The following is a 21,613-nucleotide window of genomic DNA, read 5'->3' on the forward strand; positions in this document are numbered from 1 at the left end:
GTCATAACCTCGCATACAGGTCTGAAGCTTCTTCCATCATCACCTTCACTGTAAGAGTGGTCATGTTTCTGTTACAATTTCATATCCACTTCCCTGTGCTGAAACTCTACCCTATTCTTATCCTCCCTGTTGGTTACAGGGGTAGATGCAGGGAGATATTCTAAAAGTAAAATTTCTTTCTCAACCAAATTTTGCTGAAACAATGACCTTCAGGATATGAGAGGCACTCATCCTGTGTGTATGGAACTTCAAGCAAGCAATACTAAATAAACACATTAATGCTACCCATTTTTTGTGTTTGTTTATACTTGAATATGTATGCTTACCTCAAAAATGCATCCAACCCTACCAAATGCATGTGCATGCAGATTGTCATAACACCGTGATTATGTGAATGTAGCAGATATTTTCTAGGTTCACAACAGCATATCAAATACTGCGTCACAAATACTTTTTTTTCTTGGTAAAGCTACGAATGTGAGGAGAGAAAAAGGAACTCTAACCACGACCTCGACCAGAGAGAGACTGACTGATGCGCGATACTGCCAGGAGGCCCGACATTTGGTTCAGTTGCCAATGGTCAAGTTTCCACTGTTCCCCTTTCATTCTTTCAACTATAGCGTCAGTTCTAATATGATAGTCTGGAATCACCTGTAAACACTCCATAGCCGTACATGACTGCTGAACAGCACTTCATATCACCAAATCATAAAAAGAGATGCATTTGTGGGCCCCCCCCAAAAAAAATAGGTGTATTTCATCATCGCAATTTCAAAGACAGTTTACTTAAGCTTGATAAAGGCTCTGTAATAATATACTTGTGCAATTAAAGGTATTGTATACAATGCAAAGTTAACGTAAGTGAACGAATGATAATAAAAACAGAAGTCGAGTGATTTGCTTATCATAACCAGTTTGGTCCCACCAGACAGCACGGCACCACACGCACAACTCATATCCCTCAATGATTCGTACACCATCAGAATGTTACAATCTTCCATTCTTCTACACACTTCCTTTCACACATCTCCATACAAACATGAAAATTTCATAAAAACTTCATTCTGCGTACTCATTTTACGTTCTTTACTAACTGAAGGTAAGTATCCATCTGTTCCTGAGAATTTAAAATACACGGGCTAAGGTACATACGTTTCACTATTTTTCGAAAGTTTCATTCAGTGGCATCAGCTGAGCGGGTGTCCTACCCAGCCACACGAGTGATGAAACTCGCGTTCAGACTTGCACCTACCTCCTCCTCCTGACAGTTCCTTGAACACATCCATGATTTTCACTACAAAAAAGAGCGCATTCTAACTAATGGATTAGCTTAGACGAGTCGACGGATATGACCCATTATCTCCTCGAGAATCTTGGAAAGCATTTCTCTGCAACAGGCCTTCATTTTCGGGTACTTATCGCAAGAAAAGATGTGCTTTACTTACAGCTGAGGGAAAGGAGTCTGTGCTACCAGCTACAAAGGAGGTGGAAGTGCCTGCCACTTTCTCCAATGGATCCGCCCACGGTAACAAAAACGCTCTGTGCTTCCTTCTTTTATCTAACCCCTCCGTAAAACTGATCCTGTTTCATCATACCCATTGACAAATGAACCAATGTATAATATCATCGATACAAAGCAAAGATAACGATGAACAAGCGTTGCGTTCAATTTGTTCAGAACGTATTTCAAAAAAGTCTGTCTTTAATGACGCCATTAATCTTTACATTATACCCCCAGAAGCTGCTCACAGTAATGCCATGGTCACAATAACCTTGCTTTCTCTTTATATCTTTCGTAAAGGATACAAGGTTTAAAATTCCACTCTGTATGCTCAACATCTTCCCTCTGGCTGTTAAAAGAAATCAGTTTAAAATCACTTTTTACCAAGCTGACGAGAGAATAATACTCATGAGGATACTAACAGGCCCAATGTCTGATCGATTGGGCTAGGCTGGCAGAGAAGCGGGCCCTTGAAATTAGTGCGTCCTGCCATACTCTCTGGTCGTGTTTGCTTAGGCGAGTCATACACACAGTCGACCAGCAAGCAGTCTACTACCCGTGGACCAAACCAGATATCGCCCTTAGATTAATAACAATTACTGGATAATCATATCAAGGAATTTGTACAAATTGTGTCAGTATTATTCCGTGGAACTTATTCGTAAAGTATTCTGTTAAATAATTTTAACATATATGCATGTCTTTGCATATACTATCTATAGACTGCTAGAGATGGTCATTAATCTACTCCATATCTAATATATGCATCAACCGTATAACAAAAAAAAAAAATTCTGAAACGTATCGTATATACGTAGTTTCATTTATCGGTTATCAGGAAAGGTCATTAAGCTTGAATCTGTACTATAATCAACGTAAAACGGAAGTAAAATAAATTTGTATAGTTTTCCTGTAACAAAAAATTTACACAGTAAAAAAATGTACATAATTCTTCTAAATTTCATGAAAATAAATGCAAATAATAAAAAACAACTACAGATGTTCCCGGTATGGCATTACATGTCAAACAAAAACAGATAAGAAGTGCTTCACACGTTATTTTTTTCCGGAAAATAAAAAAAAAGGAAGAAACACGTGCTTCTAAGTTGATTCTGATTAGATTATGAAAAAAAAAAAAAGCCGAGTCCACGACTGCTCCTAATCTCCAACTGTTTCCAGCTTAACTTTTCTTTTAAAGTTAACGGTACGTAAACATCTTAGCTTCGAGGTCACAGACGGTCAACTTTTACCTTCCGTCTGTAATGTTATTTCTGTTTTCGAGGGAAAAAAAAAAAAAGAGCACCGAGCATGTCATAAAATTATTCATAACGCAATTTGAAAGGGTTTCTCTGATAAGTGGTGCGAGATGGAAGGTTGTGGTGGGCCCTGCGTGCGACCCTCAAAAGCCACACTGACAAGGCGGTGGTGTGGAGGGGAAGTAGGCAGCCTGTAACCTGGCTCCGCGCACCATTTAGACAAGCCGATACTAGTGGCTCCACGTACGACTTACAGCGGTGACAGCCTGTGTTTTGAAAGCTGGACTGGTAGTGGCGGTGGTGGTGGCAGGGTGGTGTCCCGTACTGCGGCAGGTGTGGGGGGGAGTGAAGCCGGCAAGCGGTGCGACTGCACTCATCGCCGCCGCCGCTGCGCTCTTCACCCTCCCCACCAACATTACCTCCATCCCAAAGGTCACCGACCTCATCTATACGTACACACACACACACACTTGGCATTATACTCTCACTCTTAACATCTCTCACCGGCAAAAACTTTTACCAGTACTTCTCGGTGTCATGCCCTCCGCCCGCGTTAATAGCCATAAGAGCAATGACTTCCCCATGCCCTTTGGCACGTCTTACATAAGCGGCAGTGAGCCGTGGCCTGCGATTCTGACGAGAGTTCTGTTGCTCTAACGATGCCAACTTTTCATTATAGGGAAACGTGAGATGTGGGGACATGCGAGGTTCGGGTGGTGACATCTGCTGTCGAATGGTATGGTGATCTTATCAGTAGAAGGGAGCATTGGACCTCCTCCGCCACGAACAGTATGAGGTATTCAACAATTTTCGTTAATCTCTAACTTCATCTGGTGGTCTGTGTTGAACATATATACAAAACACAATCACAAACACACTATATGTATATACCTTCGAGAAAAAGAAGTACTCACCTGCCTCCTGTTTTTACATTTAGTGTTAATAGAGGAGCTTCCTACACTTTGCGCTCCCTCACCTCCAACACGCCATCTACAACACGCATGATACGTGGGCGATAACATAACATAGAAGTGAGGACACTGCAAGAGGCCTCTTGGCCCATGTTAGGCAGGTCCTGAGTCTGTCCACTCTACAACCAACCGCCTGAACCCATAAACACATCCAACCTTCGTCTAAAGCTACTTAGAGCCACATCAACAATGCTCCATCTCATACTAGGCGCTGATAACCCCAACTAATAAAATAGAGAAAAAAATTAACTTACCGATTTTGAGCGTGATTAGGTGAGGCGGGGGATTCGGTTTGCCTGCGTGGGCCAGCAGGATATTCTGAGGCTTTAGGTCCCGATGTACGATGCCCTTCCCGTAGAGCGCTCGCATCGACTCCGCTGCAACAAGAACAACAACCAACATTAAGCGTCTTTCAAAACAGTTCAAGACAAAATAGAACATTTTCTAACTCGAAACACAAACCCCTTCAATACAGTATGAGAATATGGGGTTTGGACGGAGCTATCAATCGTGCAAAGATGGCAAGCGACTCTGGCAGAGGCAAGCCCAAACCCCACCTCTAATAACTATTAGGCACACGCGAGAAATAGCCTGCACACTGCCAACCCCGACGCGCTCGGTGACGCACACATCACTTGACACAAACTCCGTCAGTACAGGTATCCGTTCCAAACAGTTGAGCAAGTGTTTTGATAGTGTGAGTGAGAGAATTTCCTGGGGCTCAGGACAGGACGCTGGAGGCATGAAATACAAGGTGCAGTTGTATCTACGAGGTAGCGACAGCGCACAATGTTTTCACCTCTGCTTTGTAACTCATCATTCTTGAGTCACAAACTTTATTTAGGATACAGCAACACGGTGCCCGTGCACGAAAATCTCTGTTACTAAAATCCGTTTCTTGAACTGTTTCTCAGACGGGTTGATACTTAAACAAGTGTGGTCCACCAGAGAGTTATTTTGATAACGAAAGTACAGTTTTACGGATACTTGAGGAGTCTATACCTAGTGATTTATTGCAGGCCAGAAGTGACCAAGTGGTCAGTTTAACGCTGTTGGCAACATGTTTAATCCCAGCTAAATAAACAAGCATCTAAAACAGTAATGCGGATTCCACTTAAATATTCGATATGGTTTTTCCTGGTATGTGAAGGTAAACTTATCAACTCCACTTAAATTAATCCGATTACCAACTATCACTGAATATAATAAATACGGTAAAGTCCTAATAATACCATCATTTATCAGCAATACCTAAAAGGAATATCTATCAGGAACCATTACAAAATGCAATACATTAATCAAGGAGAGGCAGATGTAAGGACGATGGGGATAGGCTGGTGCGAGGGTGATAAGGTGAGGGAACGCTGCTGGTACTTACCCATCTGACGAAGGAATAACCGTATGGTGTCCTCGCTCAGGGTGCCCTTGGCTGTAGGGATAGACAAGCAACAGGTTACTATCACATCAAATTCAAACAATTCATATATATATATATATATATATATATATATATATATATATATATATATATATATATATATATATATATATATATATATATCAAATACCTAACTACATATAAAGTCAGCAGTTAATGTGCTTCTGCAAGAGAGGGAGATGGAGACAATTGAAATCTGTTAAAACTCTACAGCTTCTAATGGACTGCAATGTTAAGAAAAGAAGGGTAATCAAAGACATGTTTTGTACCTCAAATTAGTACCTGATAGGTTTTAACTATGTAGAGATGGTTAGACAATGCTGTAGAACTTCTCCAAACGTAGCAATGAGATTGTTCTAGATAACCAAAGTTGTATTTAGTCTAATAACCGCCTAAATGGCAGTAAAGAATGAAAGTAGAGAGCGAGTGTGTGTGTGTGTCACAAACTGTGTCGCTACAGCGTAGGTGAGAGTTGGCGAGTAGGTCAGCAGGAGCAGCCATCCAGCCAGGACAAGCGAGGGAGTCGGGCAGGGGAAACACAAGCTTTAGCCAACAACAACATCGACCCCACCCACCTCGATGTCCCACAACTCCCACTACAACATTCCTTCCCATGCGACTCTCACTCCGTGTTTCACTGGCTTCCCCATTCTTAACCAGATCTGTAGTTGTCAACAAACACACTATTCTTATGTTCTTGAAACCCCTATCTATGTATGTTAAGTCCATTAAGTAAGTAATCATTCATATACCCTTGAATCGCAACAAAACGTATGCCAAGCTTATAAAATCAAACTAAAGCTGAGAGGATTGACACCAAAACAAAGTTATGCATTACGTCTGGTCCTCTCTTCCCTGTACATTCCTGAAGGTGGCTGCGCCGTAGGAAGACCTAAGTAAATAATTCAATCCATAAACTGGGTCAAGCTAACTATCAGCCTCCCATCTCTCATGTCCTTACGTAAGTCAAACTGAGCTGGGGATGGTGGCATCCAAATTGGTCCCTAAAGAGTAATAATTTGAATACAAAAAAGAACACGGGTATTCTCATCTGAAAGTTTAAACCCAGTTTACAAAGCGAAATATGAGAAATTAGAATGGTATAATGACCTGCATATATTTAAAGTTATTTCAGTTAAAGTTGCGAATAATATCAACTTAATTACATGAGGAATGAAGTGAAATGATTAAAAAACATGCGGAGGAAGCACTCACCTTGGAGATAGTCTGCCAAGTCACCACCATTACAGTACTGAAACGAGAAACAGAGTGAGTAAATCACACGAAGAACAATTTTGATTCTGTTTGCCTGCAAAGAAGATGTATCTTAACTACACTAATATTGTGCTTCTTAAATTTGGTGATGCGGCCAAACTATCTACTATCTTCCGGATGCTGGAAAAGGGAAGTTACGACAAACGTTTAACCCATTTCTTCCTTCTCTATAAGTCTTTACTTATCATACTTATGACTGATAATCATGTACAGATTATCATGTCGTTCTCATTATCGAAAAACTTCATGAGACTGAAAATCCTTGATCACGAGGGAATGTGGCGTGGTCTTCTTTACACAGTAAGGCGGGCCCGGACGGCGGTGGCTGTGATGCAGCGGGCGAGCTCATTCTATGCACCGGATCAATGCAGAGCAGACGATACGGCACCATCACGTCCTGCCGACTTAGGATTTCTTTCACTACATACTGGAATACTGCCCAGCATCCATAATCTGAACGCCTAGCCAATGTTCATAAACTAAACGAATAAATGCTCGTAGGTTTATTTGAATTGAACACTAGGATAAATGCTACCATTCATAACATGACCGATCAGAACGAATCAATTAAATCATGGTTCGACAATGTGGAGTGTTTTAAATAAACACCCTATACTATCACTATGCAGGGTTTATCAAACATCAATTTGGTTTGACTATGTTGGGTTTAGTAAGCATCCTAGGATAAATGCTAGGCTCATTGGAATCCACGATTTGAAGCGATGCTTCGATGACGCTCAGATCCAACAGAATCCATAGTTTGAACGGACTGGGTCCCTCACACTACGTGCTGTTCTTAGACTACGAAGTATATCTTTTAACAAACTATTCTTGCAACCAGCACAACCAAAACCACACAACCTAATGCACTTCCTGGGCCTGAGTGATGCAATCTTCAAAACAATTTCAGTTCTTACATAGTATATGATGCTATATCCTAATGAAGGGTAAACACGAAAGTTTTCCAGCAATATCCAAGAGCAAAATACAAAAGTAATACCACTTTATCTATAATATAAGTGAGACCATTCTTAGTTTTCAAGTTAGCTGTACTAACAGCGTATAAACTGCTGGCTGTGCTGTGGGGGGCACACAAATTTCACCATCGCACGCACACGTACTTACCGAGACACTAATTAAAAATTCCGCTTGTTCCGACTTTCATTAGAGACTAATTACAGTTCCTGTGCCCATCGCCGGTCCTCCACCTAGCCTCAACTTCCAGGTGGAGTACACACTGCTACACTGCGGGCAAACTGAGGTCACTTAAGAGTACGGCTGTATGTACATTAGACGGACCGGATGATGAAAATGTCAAACATGCAGGGTATAAGACTTTCATTTCCCAGTCATGATTTAATCACCGTGCTATCTGTCCTTCAAGCTCAGCATGTCCTTGTAGTCCATACTACATCACCTTTTTGTTTACTGTAGTATGCTTTTCTATACCACCTGGACTTTTCACCGATGAGCATATTAAATTTCTTACACATTTCTCTACTGTTGGAGACATAAAGACCAATGGCAGTGGTAGGCAGGCGTCTTGCCTGCCCACCTCACCACAATAGTGGGCTTCCTGCACCACTCACCGCCAACATGAGGACACAAGTGGCGGCTTCCCAGGGCGAAGAACGTAGCTCAGTGTGCACCTCCCATGCCAACTGTGACGTGACCTTCTGTATCTCTAGCCAAAAAGGCAGCCAACTTCCTGATGTGCGCGAAACCAAAATACAAAACGGACATCCAATCAAGAAGCTTGGCTTCTAATATATATATATATATATATATATATATATATATATATATATATATATATATATATATATATATATATATATATTTACAACTATTCTTCTTCCACAATTACTTAATCATGTTCACCTCATGGTCATGGCCAAAGCCTTAGCTTTTTTCATTGGGAAAGTAAGGGTGGGAATCAACAAAGCGCCATCTACCACACCACTGATATTTGCTTTACCACTCACGCACACACGAAGAAAGAAAAATCTATTTCGACAGGGAGTCTGGTAGACCGTTGTTGATTAACCCTTAGGGTACGAAGGTCGACCTTGACAACCGCATGTGTGTGTGTGTGTGTGTGTGTGTGTGTGAGTAAAACCATTACAACAAAACCTTGACACCTCCAGCTCCCAACACACCCCATTCCAGAGAGAAGTGCTAACCTAATAACTCTCCAGACGCTTACCTTGTACATTCTAACCTCCAAGAAATATCACGGCTACGATAATATGATACACTGTACACAAATTCTCATCTGACACTAAAATATATTTCCTCTGCTGTATCAGTCCATTCCTCATAACGAATCCACACCTCGTGACCCTGACTTATGACCTTTGGACTTCAAAAAACACAGGACAGCTTGGAAATGAAACAGCTGAAACTTTCCAATGTCGCCCATTACCGCGCGGTGGAAGGCACACACAGTCGACATATAGTCACCGTTACATGCACTAACCCTGAAAGCACTGTGGTACGTTCACAAACATCTTGAGTATGCTTCTTGCAACAATACTGGATATGCAATAGGTTTCCGAACGTTCCCTGCCATGCATACCTCCAGAAAACCCCCAACAATGCATGATCTAGTCAGATCCTGATCACATTAACTCGATTCATAGTTTAAATTATTCAGTAATATCAAAAATATAGTCAATGTCTCCGTTTTTCTTGAAATATATAAATTTACACAGGGAAATTCTTCTGGCCTTCGTGCTCGGTGAACTGTCCACCCTTTCTCTCTCTCAACTGGTGATGTTCACCTTGTATATTACTGCCGCAGAGGCCGGGATGGAGGCCAGTGACCTCACAGGATGGTGAGGTGAGGCGGCCACGGTACCAAACCTCCGCCTCTCCACACTCGTCACGCTGCCTGCACGCACACCAACCTCTTCATCCGTCACAGTACACACACACCAACCTCATCCTCTGTCACAATATACACACAACCTTTTCATCCGTCGCAGTAATACACACACCAACCTCTTCATTTGTCACAGTATACAATCGCTAACTTCATCCGTCACACTACATTCCCTCTAGACCCAGCGAAAAGTACAAACGCCATTGTATGTATCACTAGAGAGCATAACATGTATGCAGAGACCCTTCTACCAACAGCCACACGCAACACCATGGGAACATCCCAGGACATTGTAAAACAACTGGAAAGATTCCTCCATAGCGAGGTAGCAGCACAACATACAATAAATACCGGAAGCATCGAAAACCTTCCTTGGCCAGACCTTGAAAAGTGAAGATTAATCAAAAACTGAGCTACAAGTGTAGAAAATAATACAGAAACTAGAGCAAAGTACATGTTAAAAATTATACTTTGAATAACCATCTTTTATGCAATCATGGTTGTCTCTAATCTGGTTACAACCTGTAAAGCCTCGTATTCTGGATGTAACACGACCTTTTTTTTTTTTTCTTCTTAATGCGTCCTTGACTTGCGACCTTTTACTTGGAGGATAGATGATGCCCTTCTGCTCACACACGAAAAAGTGGTATTTGAAAAGATAAAATTTGTGAAGAAATCACGTAATAATGATAACACTCACTTTTGATCTTTTGACTCAGAAATCAGTGAAGAACACACGAACCCCGGCTCTTTTAATATTCATAAAATAACATCAGTATGTTTTGTTAATATACATCATAGATTTGCCAAGTAATCACAAGTTTCATTTATAACCATCGCGAAGGCAGGGAAAAAAAATATATCTAATTGCCCAAGCCAGTGAGTTTTGCTTCCAAAATATTTAAGATTTATCAAAGTGGATCCGAGTTCTATCATTATTGAGGTGCAGGTGCTATTCTTTTTTTTTTTTTTGTAAGGACCAGTATACTGATATGTGGAGAGTATGTGCTTCGTTTGAACTTAACTTCATACGGTTTAAAGGCTCTCAGTACCAAACCCATCATGATCATCTTCACAGACTCAGCACCTCTTTCGCTGTGTCTTATAAATGTGCGGTCATCGGACATAATTAGTCCTATATCGTTTGCCCTTTAAATTACAACGGTGCGATCCGTAAGAGCACGATCCTTGAGAACAAAGAAACGCTTGTTATAAGGGAGATGCGGGTGTAAGAGAGGCACTCATCATACCCTACATACTTACATACTAGGGTACGCATCGAAGCCCTGAGCACATACTAGTGAAAGGATTGATGCACTCAACACATACTTAGGTGTTTGTGGGAATGAGATAAAATCTACTCCACATTGTTGCCAGGCCATCGAACAGATAGGCTGTTTCAATGTAAGGAGTGAAATGGGCTACGTCACTGCTGAATTCGCATTGGCAAGTGATCTTTAACATCTTTTTAACTCCCAGAGCGCACGTCTGAGAAGGGAGGAGGCAGGCGAGTAGATCGGCACAGTTTAGGGGCACCACCGACGCCAGCCGTATCAAGTCTCCCCTGTTAGGCTGCATGCCAGTCGTGCGTGAAATAGCAGGCTGAAGTGAGGCTAGTCGTGATCCTGGAGGTGGATTTTGGTCAATGTAGTGGAACAGCTTGGGGTCTGTGTCCCTTTCGTTTTAGTCTAACTCAGGGTCCGCTACTAGACGAGCAGATATGTGTAGATCGCTCTCGGGAGGCTAAGCTCAGCAAGGATACGGGTAAAAACAATGATGTAACGGAAGCAAGTCCTCAGCAGTGATCGTTCTTTAAAGGCCCGGATTAGGGAGGTCATGGGTCCAGGTGTTATACGGATGCGGAGGTACAATGTGGAGACCACTTTGGAAAGACTTGGCTTACGGAGGTTGGAAATGAGGCGCGCGCACAGTTTCTTACGTGCAGAGACGCATAAGAGCTTCCGACTGTTGGTCGCGGGTAATGCCTGCATGGAGTAATCTGATTTATATTGCTGATATTCAAACCTTTCAGAGACCGCGTGACTATTATATTTGTTTCTGAACTGTGGTAATTGATGTCATCAGTTCACCAACATTGTCTAGCAACAATGCCCTATGTTCAGGCTTTCGGAGACTGTCTAATTAATGGTTTGGTTCGAAACTTACAATTTACGTGCGAAGTTTACATCGTGGAGTGCGTGGTAGTTCTTAATGTGTGAGTTTTCGTAAATGAAGTCCATTGCAATTTCATTTCCACCAGTTGACTCTAATGCCAATATTCGTTAGCACAATGATTTACATCAAACGTCATTCATTTTGTAGCTATGTTGTATACAAAATGCGTTTCTTTTTCTAAGTACTGCTTTACGAACTTGGTTCCAGGATTATCCGTGACTGCTTCAGATCGTGCCCAGGGCTTCTGCACCTGGTAGTGGGTGGTAATGTGGTCGAAGCCTTGCGTCACATTGGAGATTACGTTCCACTTGACATATATAAAGGGAGATCCTGCTGCAATGAATATACCCCAGAGGAGATCAGGATGCAAAAGACATACTCGGGCAGACTATGATACACTAGACGTTTAGATGCATGTGACACATACTAGGGCACATAATGATACTCTGGACACATACTGGGGCATATATTGATACATTGGACACGTGCTAGGGGTGGTACTGTTGTATCATCTATTTGGATAGCTCTGTACTATTTATTGGCGGCATGTCCCCACAGTATGCGGGCCGCAAACCAATAAAGTCGCCCCCAGGATTAAAAAACAGAAAAAAAGGACACTCACTAGAGGGGTATGGAAAAGCAGGTTGTAATTGCAAGGTAGGGGAAGGTCGTTGTGACGTGATTTTATAACAGCCTGGCGTCGCTTCCAGTTATGGAAAGCTGTTATGACAAACACCAGGCTTCCCTTGCACCATGTAGTACATTTGTATGTAGATTAAAGGGGTTAGTATATCTCTGGCAGACCGAAGACCAAGAGTTAAGCGAGCACCGTTCGTCCTCGCCTCAAGCGGCATCAGACGTCCGCCAGCCTTCCCCGGCCATGTGTGTAACACGGGTGATGGCGAAGAAAGAAGAAAAACAATACGTCCGCTGAAGCGGGGTGAGTCATCAAGGAAAATAAGTGTGATATTCCGCCTTAGCGACGTGATGGATGTGTGAGGTCAGTGCAGACACAACATGGTGACATGCCAACACGGTATATTCCACTACTGAGTGAGATAGATCTCTTGACTGTCAATCCAAAGTTTGTCGCAGATGACGGTCTTGCGCAAGTGTCTGGCTAACGTGCCTCCTTAGTTTGCTGGAGACTCAACTACGAAGAGTGTGTGTGTGTGTGTGTGTGTGTGTGTGTGTGTGTGTGTGTGTGTGTGTGTGAAATATTCGCCAGGGCCAGGCTCTCGTCAATGACAGCCGGTTCTCGGGATTACAGTAAGTGTGTGTGTGTGTGTGTGTGTGTGTTTGTTTTCGAGGTGCCATTTCTAGCAGACTGGAGTATATTGGGTCTCTCTAGGAGGATAAGCGTGCGTCGTAAGATATGAACTACAAGATCAGGCGCCTATGGCTAATCAACATAAAGGACACCACGTCACGTCCGCCGATACAGATGGCAACAAGATGGCGAAACCGAACACTCATCCCTACCTGCTAACTGGTTCGTGTACCTCACAAACACGACCAGCGGTCGACAAGAAATCCACATTACAGACAGAACATCACAGTCTCCTACCCGAGAGCCATCTACCCGTCCAGCACGGGGAATACGAATGCAACAACCCGCACACAGTTAATCAGCAAGACAGGACGCCCTCGCTGGGAGACCGAATTATCCTAATTCTGAAAAAAAAAGATATGATTCTCCAGAGAAAAGGGACCTCATTCATAACACAGGACCTTGTGTTATGACAGTATCGAGGGTAATGATATTAATGGATCGTGGAGGAGCAGCCTAGTGCTCAATGGTGGTAGCTAGGGAGGAAAGGTAAGGTCATTTGTGAAAGTACTAATTCGAATGGAGGGTAATTAGTCGAAGTACTTAAAAGTAATGAAAGGTCATTAGAGGGAGTACTTCAGATAACGAAGGATAATTAGTGATAGTACTTATACAGTCGGTCATCAGTTGCTGTACTTACACTACTGAGGGGTCATTAGTGAGTGTACTTACGTTAATGAAGGGTTGTTAGTGGAAGTACAGACACTAATAAGGTGCCATCAGTGGGAGTACTTACGTTAATGAAAGCCCTCAGGGGAAACTGAAGGAACCTTCGTACTTACATTGACAGTGCTCCTTACCGACCGAATTTCTATATACGCTGTGACCAGTAAAGTTATAGCGCTCATAACCACTTACATCAGGCTCTGACGGTGTGACGGACTTGATGCTGGAGGTGTGGTGTGACGGAGGCTTAAACGAACACAGCAACTTGGGAGGGTAATACATGAGCATGACGCTGACATTTTCCTCCCATGTTATACCTTCTTCCTCCTCCCATGCCACTCCCAGCGGGAACCCAACGAGTGCACTCAACCTCACGGCACACAACACCCTACCAACGTCCTAGGACGGAAGCAAAAGGTCACAGGACGCGGCCACGGAACAAAAGACCACAAGACAAGGTCACAGGAACGTGGCCTGGAGTGAGGAGCGGTTACAGACCACGTCACGGGATGTGATCCGGAGGGAGGGAAATGGTTATAGACCACGTCACATGAGGGAGTAGCAACAACGACACATGATGAGGGAGAGAGTTGCGACACGAACGCAGACACGACTGGTGTGTGTCGTCAGGAGACGCAAACCATGAATCACTGCGGTGACCTCTTAAAAAAAATCTACTACGCCCACACCACAAACATCCCTACCACTCAACAAGCATCTTCTGCCTCACGACGCCCACACCACAAACATCCCTACCACTCAACAAGCATCTACTGCCTCACGACGCCCACACCACAAACATCCCCACCACTCAACAAGCATCTTCTGCCTCACGACAAACATCCCTACCACTTAACAAGCATTTTCTGCCTCACGACGCCCACACCACAAACAACCCTACCACTCAACAAGCATCTTCGGCCTCACGACGCCCACACCACAAATGTCCCTACCACTCAAGAAGAGAAATTACAAGTTAAACGTTTACATTTGCCAGCGTCAACGTTTCTTCCCATAAGCAAACGTTTTTCCCCTCAACAACGCTGCGTAATACCATCCCTTTGATGTCTGACATAAATCAGATATCATACAAAGGGGATGAAAAGACACATGACCTTGCACCGTAGTTCAAAGGGTCCAATCCCAGCAGATGGGAAAGGTCAGGTCACATCAGGTCTCGAAGGTAAGTCACGCGGCTAGGACAGGATACCTCAGGTCAAAATGGTCACGAAAAGCGAGGTCAGGTCAAAGCAATACAATACCCAGCCTAGGTCAGGGGGTCCTGACAGTGTGCTTATTCTAAACGCTACAATTTCTTTTTTCATGAATTCTATAAAATCACAGACACGCAAACCCGATCTACGATTAGATAACTTGTTACATATTCTCATAATGTTGCCAAAACAATGAAATCCATTTCCATCAATTTCAATAAATATTTTCACCCACGTGGAAGTAATAATTTCACACGATTACTACACTTGCAAGTTACTAGTTGCGTAGGTCACAGAACTTCCAGTTAATAGTTTATTTAGACAAAACTTCCTTAGTAACTAACCTGGAGAAAATCTTCAAGTTATTAGCTAACTTTACCACAGATCTTTAAGTTATTAAACACCTCGGCTATAGAACTACAGGTTATTAAATGCTAAGCCACTGAACTTCAAGTTATGAGTTACCTTGGCCACAGAACATAAAGTTACCTTCAGAACTTCAAAATTATGAGTTACATTGGCCACAGTACATCAAGTTACAAGTTACCTTGGCCATCCAACTCAACGTTCTTAAATGACTTCGAGAGAAGACTTGCAAGCTATAAGCTAACTTGACCAAAGAACTCCGAGACATTTAGTTAAACTTATCAAAATCAAGCCACTGCGTGTCTGAGAAATAACACCTTCAACTATTGACATCAGAACTTTAAATCATTCATGAAAATATTCCTCTCTCTCGACAACAAATAATATCTATAAGCAATACCAATTTCTTACCAACCAATTACAATGATGAGGATATTCCTTCCTTACCTCCATGACGAGGAACACGTGGTTCGCAGTCTCCTGATGGAAGAGAAAAAGAGAAAATAATTAACATAAATTCACATACTGGGAAAAATGCGAAAGACATAACTGGAAGAAATGTGTGCAATATATCTTCAGTGCCCCATCAGCTCCTGACCCTAAATCCAAGAGAGATGTGGCAGGGCTTAAATTACCTCGTGTGCTGAGAATGAAGTGGATAGCGTGCTGAGTATAAAATAGCTACTGCGCTAAAAATGAAGAGGTGAAGTGCTGTAAAGATATCCTACTACAAGTGTGATAATAAACACCAGAAGCGCTCACGCACTGTAAGTGTGGAAGTCCATATTTGACTGTAGCACACTGGGCATGCGGCAGAGGATGTGTAGGATGAGTTTGTATGGTGTCTGTCCCACTCGAGGGAAATTGGAAATCACAGCTAATAATGACTGACAAACAGCTAGACAGACAGACATAGGTAGACAGACACAGGCAGATAACACTGAACCAAACACACACACACACACACACACACACACACAGTTGATCTGATCATAAATACGTTGATGAGATGAATACATGAGACACAGACGTTGGTCACGATAGGCGTCAGGGAGAACACTGGCCAAAGGACTTGAATAAACAGCAGTGTTAGATGATGAAGGTCCAACATGACGTTAGTATATGTAAGATTTTCCCTCTAAATATACTCGTGATATATGGATTAAAAATCTGCTACGTGGCATACCATTGAGACTTCCTTTAACTAGTGACTCCATCATCCTTTTTTTTTTTTTTCTGATTACGTTAGTAGGAAAATGTTGGCGCTAACGCTGCAACACATGATGCAACACATCCAGAATACTAACTAGCACTGTGTCGCAACACAAGGGGACTCGCAACAACCTCCTTCAATACGATTGAAATCCTCATAACCATGCTCCATCAACACTTTGGCCTCTCGTATACCAAGTTATCCTACGCAGTATTTATATCTACCTCTACCTACAACTTCAATGCGTCTACTTTATCTAGAAGTCCTTGTCTTTACCAACAGGCAACACTTAAACTTTCGATTTGAATACTCTGATCTTCCTAGAACCACTGTTATTATAACTCTCAGTCTGCTCCGATAAAATACTAAAATCGAGAGAGATTTCAATCTAGGGGGCCCCTTTCACACCCTTACCCCATCCCCGCTCCCTTGTACAAAATAGGCCTGGTAAAGCAGAAGATTCCTCCAAGTCTCGGAGAAGAAGCAAGGCAGTCCTGTCCGCTGCTGCTGCTGGTAGTGTGTGTGTGTGTGTGTGTGTGTGTGTGTGTGTGTGTGTGTGTGTGTGTGTGTGTGTATGTGTGTGTGTGTGTAGGGGGGTGGTTCAGCACAGACACTACGCACCCCCATGAGTCCAGTGTGAGATGTGTGCAACTCACAGAGGTCAGTATCAGCAGAGGGTTCAGAATAGGCCCGGTACGACACCCTGGAGCAGTATGAGCATGATGCAACACCCCCAGAGAGCAATATGAACATGATGCAACACCCCTAGAGAGCAGTATGAGCATGATGCAACACCAGAGAGCAATATGAACATGATGCAACACCAGAGAGAGCAATATGAACATGATGCAACACCAGAGAGAGCAATATGAACATGATGCAACACCAGAAAGAGCAATATGAACATGATGTGACACCCCATAGACCAGTATGAGCCTTATGCAACACCCTAGAAAGCCATGGAGCCAAAGACCTCATAGACCCGTTTGGCCTGATGCAACACTCCAGAGACCAGCATGAGCCTGATGCACCACCCCGAGAGACCAGTTTGAGTCTTATACACACAGTAACACCCTCAGTCGATCAGCGCGACAACACGTCGTGCAACACCAGGACTGGGTGTGTCTGCAACTCAACGCGATGTTACCCCTCTTCACACGGATCAATAATATTCGCAGGACGAACAACGCCAGCCCGGGCTGCAGATCAATACAATATTCGCATCGCTGCCTGCAGCACTTAGCCCCACACACCCTCAACCCTCAGCCATTCACCAGAGAGTCCTCCTCCTCCTACCTTCTTGTTACTTGGGGAGAGAAGATGGAGCCCTGGGGAGAGACCTCTCTGTCGATGGAGAGATAGGAGCGATGTCAGCAAGTCTGTACATCCCAATTCTAGGTGGAGACGAGATGAATGGGAGCCACACTGCTTTGGACCTAAGGCGCTCCATGAGGAAAATCGCGATTCACGAAGGAAATAGGAGGGGGTGGTTGCCTACGGTGGAAATAGGGTGGTCAGTGAAGGCAATGGGGTGTTCCAAGAGGGAGAAATGGGTGGTCGGAGAAGTGACAGGGTCGTTGTTCATGGAAATGAGGGTCGTCGATTAAGGCAACAAAAGTCGCCGGTGGAGGGAACTGGATTCCGGTCGATGAAGGACAGTGGGTGACGGCGGTCAAGGAGGAAAACCGTGTTGGGTCGATGTACGAAAACAGATGACCGAGCGTGTATCTCAACTACGGTAGAAAATGGGAAGCTTCTTTGTATGTGGACTGGACATATATACGCAAGTAAATATGTCCCGGTGTGATTAGAAGCTGAACTGTTGGGGAGGGCGGCAATAGGACTAAGGGAGCTTCACCTCTTTCTCTCAAGATTCGTGAGTTTGACACACACACACACACACACACACACACACACACACACACACACACACACACGGCTGGACAGATCAACACAAGAGTCATCCATAAGGGCAGTGCACCAGCTGGAGGGAGACTGCCGTCAAGGCCGAGGTTTAAAGAGGAGGGAGCGGTGCGCGTGGCCATGACCTTGCCTCAGCCCGGTGACCTGACCTGACTCGCAGACCTCTCTCTCTCCCCCCCCCCCCCCCCCCACGACCCGACCCAACCCGATCCGACCCGACCTGACCCCCTTGGTAACAAGAGAGGGAGACACCACAAACGCTCCCTCAGACCACGATAATCCAGGCAGTGATTAAACACCGTGTGTATACCTCAGGTACCACACTAGTGGATCTATGGGGGTGGGGTAGCTCTCTCTCTCTCTCTCTCTCTCTCTCTCTCTCTCTCTCTCTCTCTCTCTCTCTCTCTCTCACAGCGCAAGCCTCTGCGACAAAGCTTTTCGTGGCGATTACCCGTCACTGCAGTTCACCATCTTATATAATGCACCGTCAGCCTGGGACGGTCTGCTGCACTTTGGGAGGAGGGAAGAAAAATGTCGACTTCGTTTCGCACAGAGAGAGACACGTCCCTTTGAGGTGAGGTGAGGGAAGGGCCCTTGCCGTGGCGTATCACCCCTGGGAGAACGGGTTTAACAGATGCGACTCCCCAGGGTGGGGGAATGGGAGAGAGAGGGGGTGTTTTCCCTCCTCCTCCCCCCAATGTAATTTCCAGCATCGTCGCCGGTGGGTCTGGCCAGCCCCCGCCCGCCTGCCATCACCGTTGCCAGCCGGTCTGACAACACCACCTGATCCCACCACCCAAGGCCACGTAGCCTGCCACCATGGGCCTCAGGAGCAAATCCTCCGGCCCAAATATTGACCCCGTACGTGAGACTCTCCCACCTGACCCCTTCCCTTCGGCAGGCAGGTGCTGCCCATCGTGCTGGCTTACTTAGGATCCAGGGTCCTTTAAGTACTGTCAAACTCGTCCGTTCTTCAAATCATCTTGATTTACGAATGTGATCAAAAACGCAACTTAAATCCCAGTCAATAATATTACTGTAATACATTTTCATGGGAGATTCTCCACATACAGAAGCCATCGTTTAAATATCCCGAACTGTCTGGCCACATACAAAGATTTCTATTTATTTCGCTCTCAAAATTAGGCGGGGTGAAATTTCTATAAACCCGAAGAGAAACTCCACATACTGTGTATTCATGGCAGAGAGAAAGAGAGAGGCACTTTGTATTCGCGAGTAAATAAAATAAATGTCATTATGATGTTTACACGGCTCTCGAACATTCACACGCTTCTACTGAGGTGTGTGTGTGTGTGTGTGTGTGTGTGTGTGTGTGTGTGTCACTCCCTGAATGTCCCCTTACCGCCCACCGTCCCTGAACTTCCCCCTTCCTCACCATTCCCCTCCCCCCCCCTTCCCCGTCCCCATGAGGCTCCCCATGAGGCTTCAAACAAGTTGCCACAACCAACAACCTCGCCACAACCCCTTTACCTCCGTACAATCACAACTTCGTCCAAAGGCAAGTGCGGGGGGAAAAATGGCCATTGAGTTCTCACCATTGTCACAATTAGCCCTTTACCCTCCGTTATCTTCATAAAGATATCATCCATCCTTAACAGAGTTCTGAGAGCAAACACACACACACACACACACACACACACACACACACACACACACACACACACACACACACACATACAAAAACAAGCACACGTCCAGGACAATCGCCACGCCAGCCACAACACAGCGCAGTTTGTATCTAACAAAGGATGAGTGTAACTTGAGCAAGGCTAGCTAGGTGGTGAAGGGAGGAGGGTGATTGGGGTGGGGTCGGGGGGTGGAGAGGAGAGGCGCCAGGTGACAATGTTGAGAGAGGTATCAAGGGGCGTACACACACGTGGGAGAACTCTTGTGTAACACAGGAGGTAACAGAGGACACTATGTACGGTTAAAAGGGACCGTACCACTTACATAACAGAGGAACTTTAGCAGAGTAGCCTACGTATATATCAGAGGACCACCTGGAGGTCATTAGGAGAGCGTTAACAAAGGAGTGGGAACACAGCTCATCGGTAAAGCTCTAACACAGATTAGAGGCCTACGCATAACAGAACGACATAACAGATTTAACATAGTTGTGGGAACATAGCTCATCTAAAATGCCCCCAAAATATCAGGGGCACTTACGCCTACAATAATCGTACCTCACCACGAGAGCCTCAACATGGTTGCGAGATCACGCACAGCTTATCAGCATAGCCCAGGGAACTTATATCGCAGGAAATGGACCTCAGCACCACACAGGAGCTTTGATATAGCTAGTGAAGCTAGGCATAGGAGAAGGACCCTGCGAAGAACAGTGTAAAACCGGCGTACCTGTAATCATACATATCCGGAGGTTTGGAAGTCTGCTGGTTCGCAGTCAAAGCAGCTGTTTGAGCTCCCGTCGACATAAATGGGTACATGGGAGTAATCTGGGATGTGTACATGTAAAATAAACATCCGAAACGAATGTGAGGACCGATATCTGCGAACGGCGCCTTATAATATCACACGCACACACGCTGGCCAGTCCTACGCAGTTTTTCCACAATTACGCTAAAACCAAAACTACCGCTCGCTCCCAACAACTATCTACAACACCTGCGACTCAAGGCTACGACGCACCAGTCAAAGCCACATAAAAGAAGAAGAAAAAAATATGCATCAATATAGGTCACACGCATGATAAAAATTTTTTACACATTCTCATATAGTCTGCAGTGCGTGTATGTGTGCAAATTCAGCCCAAGTCTTGCACACAAAGGGTCGATCAACAAAACTACTTCTTAAGACACCACATGATCATCCATTTGCAATACAGAAAATACATGCTGCAGGACGGATGCAACCGGGGTACTAGGGTGGGCAGACCACATGCGGCTGTGTGACCACGAGTGCTGGAAGGGTCAGAGAGCTGTGTGGCCGACCACAACAAAGGTAACGCCAACACCTGGACTACACACCATGTGTTGGGGTGGCCAGTGCCAGAGGAACCATGTGTTCTGCCAGTGTGTAAATCATCCATTTGTGTTGTACGGGTGAGGGAGTTCTACAGTCATGGGGTCCCGCCCCATCTTTTGAGCATTTTATACCATCACACAACCTTTTAATTTTCTGTCTGTTGAGAGGATTTACCATGTCTTCTTCAATCAGTTTATATGCCACTCATCCACCATTCTTACATTACAAAAGTACTCATTCACACCTTTTTTTGACATATTTCTTAATTTCATGCTATGTTCTTTGGTTGCTGCTCTGTACCTACATCTCCGGAAGAACTATTCACTATTTACATCATCAACCAGTTTTCTAGACTCCATGGTTGTGATTCGGTCGCCCCTTACAACCAAGTAGATCCC

At 44.3% G+C, this 21,613-nt stretch overlaps 1 protein-coding gene across 4 annotated transcripts in view; it reads right to left on the bottom strand.

Annotated features, from left to right (window-relative positions):
• Atg1 (serine/threonine-protein kinase unc-51-like protein Atg1) overlaps nucleotides 1-21,613 on the bottom strand; it is a 178,274-nt gene that overhangs the window by 15,530 nt on the left and 141,131 nt on the right. For 2 of the 4 annotated variants that reach the window (XM_071660122.1, XM_071660121.1), the window contains exons 4-7: nucleotides 15,524-15,556; nucleotides 6,382-6,418; nucleotides 5,107-5,157; nucleotides 3,983-4,105 (exon numbers count right to left, since the gene is read on the bottom strand). In XM_071660122.1, coding sequence (XP_071516223.1) covers nucleotides 3,983-4,105; nucleotides 5,107-5,157; nucleotides 6,382-6,418; nucleotides 15,524-15,556 — 244 coding nt within the window. Of the gene's footprint in view, nucleotides 1-326; nucleotides 467-3,982; nucleotides 4,106-5,106; nucleotides 5,158-6,381; nucleotides 6,419-7,566; nucleotides 7,646-15,523; nucleotides 15,557-21,613 lie in introns of those variants that run through there. The other 2 variants (XM_071660123.1, XM_071660124.1) reach the window with 2 other exon arrangements.

The sequence above is a fragment of the Panulirus ornatus genome, chromosome 69 (assembly GCF_036320965.1).
Source record: "Panulirus ornatus isolate Po-2019 chromosome 69, ASM3632096v1, whole genome shotgun sequence".
Classification (NCBI taxonomy): domain Eukaryota; kingdom Metazoa; phylum Arthropoda; class Malacostraca; order Decapoda; family Palinuridae; genus Panulirus; species Panulirus ornatus.